Raw genomic sequence first — 16955 nt, 5'->3', positions numbered from 1 at the left:
ATAGTATGCTATTGTGTTAGAAATGTGGAGAATTTGAATAAATGCTTTTGTTTAAAAAGAAACCTAACAAAATGTGCCTAGCCGGTGTGGCTTAGTGTTTGAGCTTCAAACCATGCAAGAGATCACCTGTTTGATTCCCAGTCAGGGCCCATGCTCTAGTTTCGGGCTCAATCTCTGGTGGGGGGCATGCAGGTGGCAGCCAATTGATATTTCTCTCTTCAATGTTTCTGTCTCTCTCTCCTTCTCCCTTCCTATCTCTCTAACATCAATATAAACATATTTTTTTTAAAAAAAAATAGCAAAATGTGCACCCATAGTTGAAGAAAGTGAGCATGGAGGAAGAACAAGGGGTAATCTAAACTTTTTAAATTAATCTTATTTTATAATTTAAATTCTGAAATATGTAAACATTTCACATAGTTTAAAAACCAAATTTTACTTAAAACATTTTACAAATCTGCTGGCATATGTTGTGTTCAATATGCCGCCATTGATGACAATGATAACAAAGATGGTTACATATGCTAAGTATTTTAATAAGCCTAGAAATATTATCAAGATAAAGCAAATGTTTCCTTTCTCATAAAGTACAAGACACTGAGAACACAATAAAAATGATACAAATACCAAAAGTAGAACACTGGGAAAATACATTTTAATTATGATGATACTGTCATATTTATCTTTTAATGCATCTTCTACTAATCATCAAATATTATGGATAAATTATAAGGGCTCTGAGTTTGTTTTGATTGATTATGTTTTCAAAATTTGCATTATGCATTCACAGGGCTAAAAAGAACCTAAAGAGTCCTGGTATTAGCAGGCAGTCTCCAGAAACCAGCACACATCAAAAGTGAATATATACATGACCTATGCCAGAAATGGTAGTGGTTGGAAGGTGATACGTTAAAATTCAGATTCCCAGGTCCCTTTTGAAACCTCCCAATTCAGAATATCTACAAGTGGAACATAGGAATCTGCACTTTATGTATTTTTAATATATCTTTATTGTTGAAAGTATTATAGATGCCCCCCATTTTCCCCCATTGACCCCTTCCACCCTGCTCCTGACCCCTCCCCAGGCCTTCACTGCACTATTGTCTGTGTCCATGAATTGTGAATATATGCATATAAGTTCTTCGATGAATCTCTTCTTCTTGCCCCATTCCCTCTGAGATTCAGTCTGTTGCATGCTTCCATGTCTCCAATCATATGCATTAGTACACTCTTTCCTTAGGATAAAAGACAAGATTGTAGGACAGGAGTGGCAAGCAAGGTCAATTAGGGGAAAAAAGAGACATATGTAAAACTTAAAATGATAAAAAAAAAAATAGAAAAAAAGACAAGATTGTATCTAACTATTGGTATAAATGGAAAAGGACAGGAGACAGAAGCATTGAAGATTGTTTTAGATTGTTTAATACATTTAGAAAAAGACACATATTTATGGAAGAATTTTAGCGGATAGGGTAATAAGCTTAGAGTTAAGTGCTTATTGGAAGAAATGGTTACTTTCTGTCATAACATCACCATACAGACTGTGGTATTTTATACAATAGACATAATGAAAGGAGGAAAAGTAATGAATCATGCTATAAATAAAGTAGAATATCTGACTACAATTTTTTAAGGAGAATTTATACAGAGGGATAAAGAGGAGGGAATAATATATCATAAATAAAAGATTAAGAATAAAAATAAGACTGATGTTGTTTATAGAGAAAGTGAAAGATAATGCAAGACATCCTCATTCTTAGAAAAAAATGTTCCTCAAACTGGTATTTTAATCTGGAGATAATTATTCATGTATAAAAATGTATTTTCTGATATGTAAAATTTCCAAAATGTATCTGCTGTTATCCCTTTTATAGAAAATTATTAGAAGATGCATTCCAACAAAATGTGAGAGCAAGCTAAATTTTTTTTTTTTTAGGAGAAGTAAGCCTTTATTTCCTTGTTTCTCAAATAGAGTTGGCTGAGCTGGTTGCTTTTTGGTAATTAATCAAAGAGACCAAATCCCATATCCTTGTCCGACTCCTCCGACTTTTCCTTTGCTTCAACCTTGGCTGGGGCTGCAGCAGCAGCAGGAGCAGCAGTGGTGGTGGTGGCCACAGGGGCAGCAGCCACAAAAGCAGATGGATCAGCCAAGAAGGCCTTGACCTTTTCAGCAAGTGGGAAGGTGTAATCAGTCTCCACAGACAAAGCCAGAACTCGCTTGTACCCATTGATGATTGAATGGGGTACTGACGCAACAGTTGGATAACCAATCTGAAGGCATACGCTGGCAACATTGCGGACACCCTTCAGGAAGCGGGAATGCAGAGTTTCCTCTGTGATGTCAAGCACTTCCGGGTTGTAGATGCTGCCATTGTCAAACACCTGCTGGATGATCAGCCCAAAGGAGAAGGGGGAGATGTTCAGCATGTTCAGCAGTGTGCCTTCGCTGGCTCCCACTTTGTCTCCAGTCTTAATCAGCTGTACATCACTCAGGATTTCAGTGGTGCCCCTGGAGATTTTAGTGGTGATGCCTGAAACCTGGAAGAAGGAGGTCTTCTCTGGCCCCAGACCAGTGTTCTGGGCTGGCACAGTGACTTCACACGGGGCAATGGCACCAGCACGGGCAGCAGCTGGCACCTTATTGGCCAGCAGCATGTCCCTGATCTCAGTGAGGTCTTCCTTGGTGAACACAAAGCCCACATTCCCCCGGATATGAAGCAGCAGTTTTTCCAGAGCTGGGTTGTTTTCCAGATGTCCTCGGATGGCCTTGCGCATCATGGTGTTCTTGTCCATCAGCACCACAGCCTTCCCGCGGAGGGACATGCGGATCTGCTGCATCTGCTTGGAGCCCACATTGTCTGGGCATTTTGGATAATCATCCAGAAGTTGGATGATCTTAAGGAAGTAGTTGGACTTCCAGGTCGCCCTGTCTTCTCTGCGCATCACGGCGGTGCGTCAGGGATTGCCACGCAGGGTTTAAAGACGATGTCACTCCCACGAGGATGCCTAGCGAGAGCCAAGCTAAAAATTTTGAGGGCACAAGATAGAGGAAACATGATAGTATTGAATGGAGTTTCCACGATGATGATGAATTGCCACTTCAAAGACAGTAAAGAGGACAGAAATGATTAAGAGACTATTGAACAGTTTTGTTTTAACTTAGTTGTTTTAGTTAAAAAAGGATAAGCAAGAGAAATACAATTTTAGTTTACCGGTTCCTTAGTGATGAGTATTTGCATAATTACATGAATCTACTACAGCCTGAATGATGCTTTAACACAAAAAGTACATATATTTGGAGGATGGAATATTGAAGAGTTTGTGTGGGAAAGGAATACTCTCTGCAGGTTAAATACTTATTGTATTTATTAGAAATTCCTTACGTTATATCTAGAATTGTGAATTAACAATTCTGGACAGTATAAACCTATTATTTCTAAAATACAAAGGTGTGTTGAGGGTTGAACCAAGAATCAAGAGGTCACCAGTTCAATTCCAGGTCAGGGTACATGCCCAGGTTGTGGGTTCTATCCATCTCCAGTAGGGGGCATGCAGGAGGGAGCCAATGGATGATGTTTCTCTCTCATCTCATCAGTGTTAACTGTCTATCCCTTCCCTTCCTCCCTCTCTAAAAATCAATAAAAACATATTAAAAATATATAAAGGTAAATGAAAGAAAAAACATTTTTGAAATAGTTGACCTAGGAAATGAGATTAGAGCAGAGGAGTACAAAGGATTTAAATTTTGAAGTTCTAATCTTTTATTTTGAAATAGTTCAGCTGAGATTTAAACCTTTCTTTTCAACCATATAGTTGTATTATTTTGGTAAAAATATAAATTCATAAAGAATGATTACAAATAAATGAAAGTTGGATAAATAAAAGTTTTTTTTAACATTTCCTAAATGGAGTCTCATCCTTTTTATTTTTTAATCAATTTCTTCATTGATTAAGGTATCACATATTTGTCCTCATCCCCCCATTCCCATCCCAAACTCCTCCCCACGCATGCCCCCACCCCCTTGTTGTCCGTGACCACTGGTTAGGCTTATATGCATGCATACAAGTCCTTTGGTTGATCTCTCCCCCTTATCCCCACCCTCCCCTACCTTCCCTCTGATGTTTGACAGTCTGATCGATGCTTCCCTGTCTCCAGGTCTGCTTTTGTTCATCAGTTTATGTTGATCATTATTTCCCCTAGATGAGTGAGATCATGTGATACTAGAAATACACTTATAAGAACTGAAAATGAGACAAGCAATAATGGTTATGCTGAGAGGCAAATGAATCAGTCTGTAGTGTTTCTTTCTGGGCCAACAGTTCTTTTGAGTCCCAATTTCAATGTCAAACAGTTCCTTATGTGTACATGTCAGCAATGATATATCAGTTCTGGATGGTGGACAAATGGCGGTAATGCAGGTTCGACCCTCTCTGGTTTGGTCCTGGGCAACCTGCCGCAATGCACAGCTGCTGAATGCTAGTATGGCAAGGCATCATCAGCGTCTTCCATGTCTGGACTGTTTCTCTTCTGTCTTCATACTGGAGCAGTCCTGTCAATTCCTCTTTGTTGCAGGAATCCACATGATTTTGGAGGTGTTTTCTGAAAATATACAAACATATTCTCGACCAAAAGTTAATAAAGGAATCTTTTCTATAAATTTGACTTGGGATCCTTTTTCATTTTTTGCCCAAACTATTTTCCTTTGGCTTGTTTTGACACCATCTGTGTTTTTTCATGGGTGTCTTGCTGTTAGCATTACAAATGCAAGTTAATTTTCTAAAGCAAAAATTTTCTAGATGTAATTTACTTACAGGATATTTTTCCTTACATTATATTCTTCTACTATATCCCCTTTTTTGATATAAATATTAGGAGGCTTTTGGAAATTTTATAATGTAGTCTTGATAGCTTTTAACTTTTAATTTTTTGCACTAAAATATGACTGCTTTAGGTTCATTACATGTTACATAATTTTACCATGAGATGAACTACCAATAAAAATTTTAGTTAACACTTCAGGAACAACTTTTTGTCCAGTACCATTAATTTTTCTAGAATATTTGCTTATTTCACTTAGCCAATTTAAATTAGTCTGAGAATTTGACTACTATTTTACTGTCAAATTTAATACTCTAACAACAATCTTATTTTACCCTGTAAATATTAGTGGGAAGGATTATTTGCCTTCTTGAGTAGGCCCTGAGCATTCCTGGTGCTAGGCTGGATTTAGATATCAAAAACCCACTTCCCCACACCATGGGTACAAGACAACTCAAACAAGTCTTGTTGCAGTGAGAAGGCAGCTGCTGTCGGCCAAGTCTCTGTCTGTTACCTGGGTCCCGATTTGAGCTGGGCATGGGAAGCAAAGCAGCCATGGGGGCAGGAGACCTCCCTCAGAAGGGGTGAGGGTTCAGGCCCCTGCAAAGTTGGGGGTGAGGGTCTATGCCCCACCTCTGTTGACCCCCAAGTTATCTCCTGATGGCCCCTCTGTGACTGTGCCTGTCTTAGGTTGTTCCTTCCCTGAGGAATCTTACCCATCTCTGGCTAACCAGCCATCCTCTGGGGCCAAGCAGGGTGATGTGAGGTTCAGTTCTGTCTCTTTGGTAGCCTATGCCCCCATGGCCTCCACGCCCAGCACCTGCCTTGGGATCCCCTCACCTGCTGGTGGGGCCCCAGCACTAATCACATATCTTGGGGAACCCAGGTTTCTTCTCCAGGGAGGGCCCAGCTCATCCCACTGGGCGAGAGACAGATCCATGGTACCAGCCACCACGAGGCTTCAACCTCGGCATGAACAGAAAGCACAGGCAACAGCTGTGGGCAATTGGATTGTGAGAAAAGGGTCCCTCTTGGCCAAAAGTGCAAGAGGGGCCAATATAGAATGCTCAGGTGCCTTCCCAGGGGGCCCTCTACACAGTGGAAGGGATTAAATCCTTCCTTGTCCTTTTTAAATTGCTGCCAGACATTCAAAGAATTAGTTTGTAAGTTTGTTTGGGATAATTGTACATTATGCTATTGTAATTCTAAAATATCAAGAGGTGTGTTACCTTTGTCTCCAAGCACCAAAAAGATGATTTTTTATTGATTCCCAAGGGTGTGAGGTACTATTATAGGTAATGGGGGTAGTACAAATCTGGGAAAAATTATAATGACATTGTAGAATAATATCATGTAAGGATATTCTTTGCTCTAGGCCATGGCAATTCCATTTCAAACTGGTTGTCAATTTCTTTTTGTATAGATAAGGTCTTAGTTACATTTTCTGCACCTCTCTCAGGAGCAAGTAGCGATAGTCCCTTCCTTTGGTGTCCACACAAGCCAGAAACCTCTCTTTAATTTTACACACAAAGGAGCAGTGGTTTGATTTTGTGTCATACAAAAGAGAAGCTGGGTGGCGACCCCTGTGTAATTATACTTCCTTGCCCCACCCATGGTCCTCCTGGATGACCAAGGTGTTTGGTATTATTGGTGACTACATTAGGTGGGGGATCAGCCCACATAAGGCTCTTACCCATGAAGGGTCAGGAACATAAGTCCAAAATACTTCCCCATTTTCCCCAGGTAATATTACCATACAGCTGATGACTGCTAGCAAGGCAAGAAAGACGTTCTCAGGCGTTCTTGGGTTCTGGTTACCTCACAATTTCTTTTCTATTTTTTTTTATTTTTATTTTTTTATTATTTTTATTATTTTTTTATGTATGTGTCCTTATTCCCCCATTACCCCCATCCCCCACTCATGCCCCACCCCCTTGTTGTCTGCGTCCATTGATTAGGCTCATATGCATGCACACAAGTCCCTTGGTTGATCTCTCCCCCTTACTCCCACCGACCCCCTCCTTCCCTGAAGTTTGAGGTTCTGATCGAGGTTTCTCAGTCTCTGGATCTGTTCTTGTTCATCAGTCTATGCTATTCATTATATTCCACAAATGAGTGACATCATATGATATTTATCTTTCTCTTCCTGGCTTATTTCACTTAGCATAATGCTCTCCATCTCCATCCATGTTGTTGCAAATGGTAAGAACACCTTCTTTTTTACCACAGCGTAGTATTCCATTGTGTATCAGGGGTCCTCAAACTTTTTAAACAGGGGGCCAGTTCACTGTCCCTCAGACCATTGGAGGGCCGGACTGTAGTTTAAAAAAAAAAAAAACTATGAACAAATTCCTATGCGCACTGCGGGCCCGGGATGAGTCGGCTGCTAAGCAGGACAGGCAGCAGCACCCAGCGGGCCGGATAAATGTCCTCGGCGGGCCACATGTGGCCCACGGTTCATAGTTTGAGGACCCCTGGAGATATACCACAGTTTTTTAATCCACTCATCTGCTGATGGGCATTTAGGCTGTTTCCAAATTGTGCTGCTATGAACATAGGGGTGCATATATCCTTTCTGATTCGTGTTTCTAGTTTCTTGGGATATACACCAAATTGTCCAATCATGGAGATGTCTGCACCAGCCTGAAAAGCCTCCATAAATGCTTTTGTACCAGACTTGGCAATGGTTCCCAGATTATTTATGAGATCAGCTTTGGTTATGCCAATGCCTGTGTCCACCAAAGTGAGGTTACGTTCCTGGGGGTTGGGGATGATGTCAATTTTCAGCTCTTTACCACTGTCCAACTTGGACGGGTCAGTCAGGCTCTCATAGCGTATCTTGTCCAAGGCATCAGAAGCGTTACTGATCAACTCCCGAAGGAAAATTTCCTTGTTGGAGTAGAAAGTATTGATGATGAGAGACATTAGTGGAGCAATTTCTGCCTGAAAGGCAACAGTCTCCACTTCCTCCTCTCCATGGTGCACCAGTTCCTCCAGCATCTTGAAAGGAAAGAGATCCAAGTACAGGGAGAGACTGTATTCGGCTCCCAAACCGCAAACTGCGTGCGTGCCAGGATGACTCAAGAGAAGGGAGTCTCATCCTTAATCTGATCATAACATTATTTCCATCCCAGCACAGGGTCAAGGTCAGGGAATGTTCTGGGTAAAGACAAAGAACAAATAAGTACACTGGAATTTGGAAAACTAAGACTTCAAAGAGAAGTCTATTTCAAATTCACATGTGACACTTAGATACTGAGGGTCAAAGCAGAAATGTTGGATCTGGGTAAATGCAATCTTTTAGAAATTTTGGACTGAGAAAATTCTCAGAATGCAAACCTTAGGTATCTGTGATCTGGTTTACATGGGAACTTATTCTAAACAGTTTCAGAAGCAAGAACTAAACTTTAGCCTTCCCCATTAACCTTAAGTCCACATTTTCAAATGCACTTGACTTAAAATTTCCCCAAATGATTGAAAATTGGTTGCTATGCCATAGAAACTTTGTTTCTATATTTGCAACGCCTTATTGCTCAAATCTCTTTAATTCTGTGATGTACACAGTAACCTTCCTTAATGGCTATTCTGCTTATACCAGTCATGGTCATTTCTGTTGTTTAAAATCACTACACAATGGTTAGACATGAATGATTATAGTTACTGGTATCTGTAATTGGGGTATAGATATATAGCCACAGACGTTTAAATAGATGAGGGGAAATGGGTGAGTACATTGAAGTTATTCATTCACAAGCAATCATTGCTAGTAGGTGCCTGTTATATCCTTTTCCACTCTCTGTAGTTCTGAGAACATTTTCAATCAAGGAGCCTCCATACTTCAACACAAGATTGAGAATATGATATAGGTTGTCAGAAAAAGTGCCCAATTTCCTGGAGACTTTTTTATTCAAGTAGTGAAATGTAGACCCATAAATATTTTTAAAGAATTACATTTGATTCTAGGAGAGAGACAATCCGGAATTCTTTATTAAACTGTGAGCATTTTAATCCATCTACACATGAAGTTTCTGTCGTAAATATTTCCTATCATATGGTGAGAGATTTCTAGAGACTGAAAGAACATCTGAGCAATAGAAAACAATAATAGGGAGACAGAATCAGAATGTGACTTGAACATCTGGATCTACCTATGTCTAAGGCCAGAATATTTTTATTCTTATCATTTACATAAACCAATACTTTTTTATTCTTTTTTCTTTCATTTCTTTTTTCCTTCCTTCATTCCTCACCACCCCATATTTTTTCCCCCTTTGAAATAGTTTAAAGTATTTTTGGTCACTTACAATCAAAAGATAATAGCTAAATAGTCCTAGTTAATATATATATAAAAAGAGCAGAGCTGGAAAACAGAATTCAATCACCAAATTGAGAATCTTACTATGATAACCCTCTCAGATACTCAGGCATTTATCTCCTGTAATGAGAGGAATAAATTTGCATCATTTAGTAAGTTTATTATGGCACAAAAACTCACTCGTGCTTGTTATGCAAAAAGCGAAGGACAGAGTTATTTAGGACTTTCAAAAGAAATCTAAGATGGAGATATTATACCAGCTGATGTCTTTTAGGGAGAGATCTTTACAAATAACATTTGTGAATTAGTAAAAAATGGTAAGGCCTTACTTCCTTACCAAGGACAATCTTCCACTTCCATTTCAATCATCCTTGTTGAAATGCTTCATACTTATACCTGATTTCAAGTGTTTCCAATCACTCTCCTTCCACAGGCTTTCCTCTTAAATATAATCATGCTCAGGTTTTTACATCTTAAATTATCTAGTCATCATTCAGCCTTTCATTTCTGTAGACTACTCTCTATATAGTAGTTGAACAAAACATGGGTTGAATTTAGATAACCATACTCTTAAAAATACATGTAAATATGACTTCTTCTTAGTGTTAATGATCTGACAAGACAGAATGGACACACTAGACCAAAATGTGGGACGTAAAAGTCACTTTTAACTCAACAGCAATGGCGTCATCAGGCAAACTTTAGCTTTGTGTTTCTCCTGGGGTGTAAAGAACAGAAGATGAAGTTCTGAGTCCAAACAAGATTAAGACCCTACAGGGTCAGCAAAAATGATAAAGTATATCTGAAAATGTTGTCTATCATAAAAGCAACAAGAAAATTGGTAAAAATTGTCAGAATTAACTTTTTTTCAGAATTCTAGAAATTAACCAAAGATTTGCAACACTCCAGAAGTTTATTCAAGAAAAATATTCAGCCTTTATAAGAACAAATAGTTCAGTGGTCTTTTAACATATTTCCATCCACCCCTCTCTATATTCATAGTCGATTTCAATCCAACACCTGTGATTGCAGTAAAACCCAGCATCCTGGCAGCCTCTTGGAGGTGGCGAAACTAGCCTCTGGAGGTTGGAGCTCTGTTTGCATAGTACCAGGGAAATATCATTCTTTAACCAGCCTGGTGGACCCCTGAAAGATCCCTCTTTTTGACCCAAAGCTCACCCAATGTGAAGAATCATTTCCCTGGGAATGTCAATCAAAATTAAGTAAAGACAATTAACAGTGCAGTGGCTTGAGATAATGGATAACCTTTATAGCTATAAACAAAAATACAGAATAACAAGTGTTGGCAAGAATGTGGAAAAATTGAAACCCTAATCCATTGCTGATAGATATTTAAAATGATAGGAATTTAAAATATAGCCACTTGTCAGTTTCTCAGAAGTAAAACATAACGAACTTACAAGAGTACAAATTAGTACAATGACTCAAAAAAACAAATTTACATTGTCTAATAATGCTTATGATATTTATATTTAAATTCATAACCCATAATCATAGTCTATTATATTTGCTCACCTATCTACTCAATTTTGGAAATTCTACATATCCACACAATCATTTTAACACTAATGTCTTAAAATTTCACAATGTGTACACCCAATTTTAAAATAAAAATTTCTTGTCATTTATACATATTGAAATTTATAATGAAACTATTAAAGGCATTTAAAAAGGAAGATTTTACTTTTGTGTTTCTCCCTGTCTTTCTCTCTCTCTTTTGCCTTAATTATATCACTGTGGCTGCTACTGGAGTGACTGAACCATATAAAAAATTGTGAAGACTCTTCCATTCGATGTCACCTTTGTTTAACATTAGCAATGTCCCTAATATAAATAACTACTAATAAGTGATTTTTTAATATAGTTTAATTATAGACTTGGCATTCTTAAAAAGTAAGTGATTGGGTGATTTTGGATAGTGTTGCCATGCACATTGAAAAGGAAATGTCAAAGCGAATCAAAGGAAAGCATTTGTGGGTAACGTAATAATTTTAAAGTACTCTATAATTGTGTCATTTCCTATAAAATTTATTAAAGAATGAGGAAGCTTTTGATTGTTACAGCTGCACAATTTGTGGTGTTCATGTTCCTACTATAACGCATGGTTCTAAACAGGTCTGTTTTTCACATTAAAAAAAAAAAAAAGAAATCTGCCCTGACTGGTTTGGCTCAGTGGATAGAGCGTTGGCCTGCTGAGTAAAGGGTCCCAGGTTTGATTCCAGTCAAGGGCATGTACCTTGGTTGTGGGCACACCCTCAGTGGGGGGTGTGCACGAGGCAGCTGATCCATGTTTCTCTCTCATCGATGTTTCTAACTCTCTATCACTCTCCCTTCCTCTCTCTGTAAAAAAATAAATAAAAAAAAGAAATCTTACATTTCACATAACTGTAATATTTAATTTGCATTAGGGTATAGCATATAGCTAAAAGACCTTGAACTGAAGGAGTTCAGAATAACTTCTTTTTCATTGACTAAAAGAAAAACAAAAAGCAAGTCACAAACTGGAAGAAAATATTTACATAAATTCTGACAAAGGATTTGTATCCAGTATATATAAAGAAATTTTGTAATTTGATAAGATATTCCAATTTAAGAATGGGCAAACAATATGAAAAAGTAACTAAGATAATCAGAATATATATCACAAAAGAAGATAAAAGAATGGCCAGTAAGCACATGAAATGATGTTCACTATTATTCATTACCAAAGATGCAAATTAAAACCACAATGAAATACCACCACACACTCACTATAGTGGAAAAACTAAAAAGATCTACACCACCAAATATAGGTGAGGACATGGAAAAACCAGACCTCTCATATTGTTGGTGGGAGTGACAAATGACAATAGACACTTTGGAAAATGTTTTGTCTGTTTCTTACCATACGACCCAGAAATTCAACAACTAGGTATTTATGCATCAATAGAGTTTATTTTTTAATTAAAAGAAAAAACTGGCAATACCAAGAATTATAGAATGTGGATACCCAGAACTATGAAATATACAACCACTTTAGAAGATAGTTTGTCCAATTTCTTATAAAGGTATCACCCCACAATCCACTCCTAGGCATTTATTCCAAGAGTAATGAAAGCATATATTTATACAAACACTTGGACTCAAATGCTCATGAAGGCTTTATTCTTTTTTTAAATTTTGTTTTCCAATTACAGTTTATATTCAGCACTATTTTGTATTTGTTTCAGGTATACACATAGTAGTTAGACCGTCATATGCTTACCTGCAGGGGAGATACCATGATCATAATGGTTTTATACTTAATAGTACTAAACTAGAATCCAGATTTCCAACAGTAGGCAAATCGTGGTATATCCACACAGTCTACTTGTCCTGAACAATAAAAACAAACTATGGTGCAGCCAACACAGATAATTCTCAAAAAAAAAAAATTGCTGAGCAAAATAAGCCAGATGTGAAAGATTACATACTGCATGATTCTATTATATGAAACTCCAGGAAAAGGAAAAGTAATATATGGTGATAGAAGGCAGAGCAGTGGTTGCTTAGTACTAGGAACAGTAGTTGGGGATTGACTGCACAGGAGTACAAGGGAACTTTTTTAGATGATATGAATGTTCTATATATTTATTGTGTGGTAGTTATACATATATATATATATATATATATATATATATATATATATATATATTTTTTTTTTTTTCATCAAAAGCAGTTGAACTGGTGCTGCCAGTGTGGCTCAGTGGTTGAGCATAAATATAGGAACCAATAGGTCACTGGCTCGATTCCCAGCCAGGGCATATGCCCAGGTTGTGGGCTCGATGCCCAGAAGGGTGCATGCAGGAGGCAGCGGATCAATGATTCTCTCTCATCATTGATGTATATGAAATGGGGGGTTGGGGTACAGGCTTTTCTTGTGGGTCCTTGTCTGATGAAGTTGAAGAATAAATTCATGGACTAACAGATTTCTTTAATAAAAATGTAGTTTATTGGAAGCATATACAAACTCTATCAGGGCAGGAGTGTCCCCAAAGGGGACAAGCTGGGAAGGAGCCCCTAAATAGGAAAAGCCTGCTCTCTCTCTCTCTAATGGGAAAAAAATCTAAATCCAAAATCTAAAATCTGAAATCTGTCTCGTGTCCCTTTGTCTCTGGTTTATAAAGGCTGTAGCTCTTTGTCTGACCCTGACCCTTTCTAATTGGACCCTCCTTAATTTAGGACCCCCATGCTTTCCTCATTAGTCATTCTGCTACATAGCATCAGTTTCAAAGTTCAAAGCCCACGTGGTGGCTCCCTCAGTCTCTCCCCTTATCTTGCAACATTCCTCTATCCTCTGTGAAAATATGTTTCCTTCTTCCCGATATCCTATGATTTCTCTTTATCCTCTGTGAATGTATGTCTTCCTCCCCCCTTATCCTGTGGCATTTCTCTATTCTCTGTGAATGGATGCTTTCTGGCAGCTCTAAGCCCTCACTTATGCATTCCTTCCCCATGGACCCTCTTTATTCCCTAAACCTGCCTGTTTTGTCTCTAAACTTTCTTTCATTTCTATCTTTCTATCCCTCTCCCTTTCTCTCTCTCTAGAAAAAATAAATAATTTAAAACTTAAGTGGCTTAAGTATGATAAATTGATACATATTGACTTAGGTGTAATAAGTCATCAAATCTGTACATTTAATTGTACCTTCTTTCTTTGAATTGCATTCTATTGAAAGTCATTGTAGTGTATTGAAAAAGAGAAAAATAATAGTTTCTATGAGCTTTAAATTTTTTATTGGTGATTATTGCAATATATTTTTATTGGAAGATATCTGAGATTAATTTATATTTAATTGTTGAAACATATTAAGTCCTAAATGTGTCTCAACACAATAGCCACACAGGGGAGCTCTAACCTAACAAAAAGTATAAATCACATGCTAAACAAGACACCTTAACAATATTTTTCTCTTTCAGAATAAAATACAAGGAAATTTTTAGCCATTTGTACTTTATTTCAATTAAATATTTGTTGCCTCTTAGAAATATTAGTCTGAAGCATATATAATCACATTCAAAATAAATTACAGCAAAAGGCACATTTTGGGGTTTGGGGTTTTCTAATTTCTTTTGTTTGTTTGTTAAGTTTGGCAATTGATCAGTGTCACATTCTGCATTAACATGGAATTACATGGCAATTGATAGATATTGTATTTCAAAGCAATTGCTTTCAATTAAAATGACTGTCAATTCAAGCAGCTGCATTGATAGGCTACAGTAAATAATTTTTAAAAAGTGCCTAGGAAGTATGTAAAGATGAAAGTAACACAGTATATCTTTAATACTGCGTATTTAATTGCCTTGGTAAGATTGCTTTTTTCTTTAACTCTTTGTCCTATATAGAGTATATATTTTAACATTTCTTATCTATGTAATAATTTTTTTTATTTTTTTTCAAACCTCACTCCAGGATATATTTTTCATGATTTCTAGAGAGAGTGGGAGGGAGGCAGAAGGGGGAGAGAAAGAGATACACATCGATTGATTGCCTCCCATACACTTCCTTACCCAGGTTACAACTGAGGTACATGCCCTTGACTAGGAATGGAACCCGCAACCTTTCAGTCTACAGGCTGACACTCTAACCACTGAGCAAATGGCCAGAGCTATGTAATAATTTAAAGTGAACTGGAACATTTTTATTATAAAATCAAGTATAAAGTGACAGATTTAACATCATGTGTATAAAATATAATATGTCTATTCTAAATGATTAAAAATACTCTTTTAATAGCACAGAATTCTTAATTTAATATGTTAGTTTTAACTAATTTTTATTAGCATTTCTAAATCATTTCAGCAAAAAACAGATAAAGATATGCTATCGGGGATTACTTTCTCAATGGCAGTGTGAGAAATTCCACAGCCCTACTATCAAAGAAATCAACAATAACAGTTGAAAATTATTTTAAAAAAAAATAAATGGGAAAAAAACATTTAAAGGCTTTTAATATTGTCCTAAGAGCATACAACAAATGAAAAATATATTGCTATCATTAAAACTTTATATAATTTCATGTGTTTTAGCTCAACTGAAAGAAGAAAATACAGTGTATATATTCTGTAGAATTTGTTATATTAATTTTCTGTTTTATCACTTCTACTCCACATTTGTTCTTATGCTTTAGTCATAGTCTTCGTGACTGTCTTGTATTATTTTCTTATTCCACATCAGTTTTATTCTCACCTGCCTCTTTTGAGCCTTCTCTTTTATTATCAACTAGAGGCCCAATGCATGAAATTCCTGCAAGGGTAGGCCCTCGCAGCTAAGCCCTGGCTTCATCCTGAAGGTCATTGGGATGGTCGTTCTACTGCCGATTTTCATATTACACTTTTATTATTATAGATGCTATTGGACCAAAATCCACTTATATTAATATTGTTTATAAGGTTGCTTTTAAACTCAGTTAATAGAAGAAGAAAAATATGAATTTGTAATATACTAGTATTTAAATATAATGTATTCTCATGTCTGGCAGATAGTTACAAATGCTGGCATTTCGGTAGCCAAGAAGGTGAAGAATGCCTGAAGTCTCTGCATTCATTATCTTGTGTGCCTATGGTAATTGAGTCTCTCTGTGCTGGTTACAGTCTACAAACTGTCCATTTGAATTAGTGTTCTCCAAATTTGAAGCTTGAATTTTTCTCTCCAGATAATAAAGGTCTATGTCTGCAAATAAAGGCACAGCAACAGTTGTGCGACATTGTGAAAGAGAATGAGAGCTTCTCAAACATTTTGCCAAACCCTCTTTAACGTTCTCCTCACCTCTAGTTCCAGAAGTATCAAGTTCCAGATTGTATCACGTTCCTATTCATTTTGAGATTTCTTTTTAAATTGAAAATGCAGTTGTCATCATTTTCCACTCATAGTTTGGAATTTGAATGTTTATTTTTTTATCTAAGTTATTGAGCATTTATTTACTTTGCAGATTGTGTAATTTGTGGCTATTTTTTTCTTCCCTGCTTTTGTCGTCTTCCAAGTTTGGGTTTAAAGAAAAACAAACAGAAACTTTGATTTAGTTTTGTGGAGTTTTGAAAAGCAACACATTCAGATGCATATTTTTAATCTGCCATATTAACCTAGAAGTCACTGAATTCTACTTTTATTTCCTCTAATTATCCCAGTAACTCATGATTTTTCCTTTACGTGATCATTACATCCATTGTTGATTTGCAGATATTATTTAGTACCTGAGTGCATGTTATATTTATTTTTCTATAGGTGTTTCTATTAGTCACTGTTTTTTATTTCATCATATTCACCAACTGGAAGTTTCCTGAGTAAGGGTTTATAAACTTTCTTCTTACTTTTTAAAAACTAAATATACATAACACTGTTTTAATAAATAGTAAATTAAATCAGTGACTTTTAAAAATGTTTTATGAATAATGATAAAGAGTTAAGTTTTATGCTATCAGGGTATAAATATAAGCTCAAATCAATTAAGGTTAATTTAGTCAGTAAGTATATTAAAATGGTTAGATTATTCATTTTAATAAAATAATTAGGAACACATTATGAAGTTACTTGATATTTTGCAAAGATACCCTTTTCCCATGATATTACTGAGCAAAATTACTATTCCTAATTTTTAGTTTAACCAATTGCTAACTTCTTAGTTTAGCTATTACTCATTATAGTCCTTAATAATCTGTGCTAACTTCTAGAGTAAAATAATTATAGATCATTACCAAGTTTGTTCAAAAGCAGTTAAAATTGCTTTTGTAAATTTTAAGTATTTTTACATGAAAAATGTGTATAGACATTATATATAGAAT

General features: G+C 36.6%; 1 protein-coding gene across 1 annotated transcript; it reads right to left on the bottom strand.

Moving 5' to 3' along the window:
• Nucleotides 1-1964: 1964 nt before the first annotated feature.
• LOC308243617 (large ribosomal subunit protein uL10-like) lies at nucleotides 1965-2977 on the bottom strand. The gene has a single exon (XM_080659283.1). It carries the CDS (start codon nucleotides 2941-2943, stop codon nucleotides 2002-2004), a length of 942 nt encoding a protein of 313 aa, XP_080515409.1. The 5' UTR covers nucleotides 2944-2977; the 3' UTR covers nucleotides 1965-2001.
• Between the last annotated feature and the right edge of the window lie 13978 nt (nucleotides 2978-16955).

The sequence above is a fragment of the Plecotus auritus genome (assembly GCF_963455305.1).
Source record: "Plecotus auritus genome assembly, chromosome: 3".
NCBI classification, from domain to species: Eukaryota; Metazoa; Chordata; class Mammalia; order Chiroptera; family Vespertilionidae; genus Plecotus; species Plecotus auritus.
Note: the sequence above shows the minus strand (reverse complement) of the source record. Positions and strands in the feature narration are given on the sequence as shown.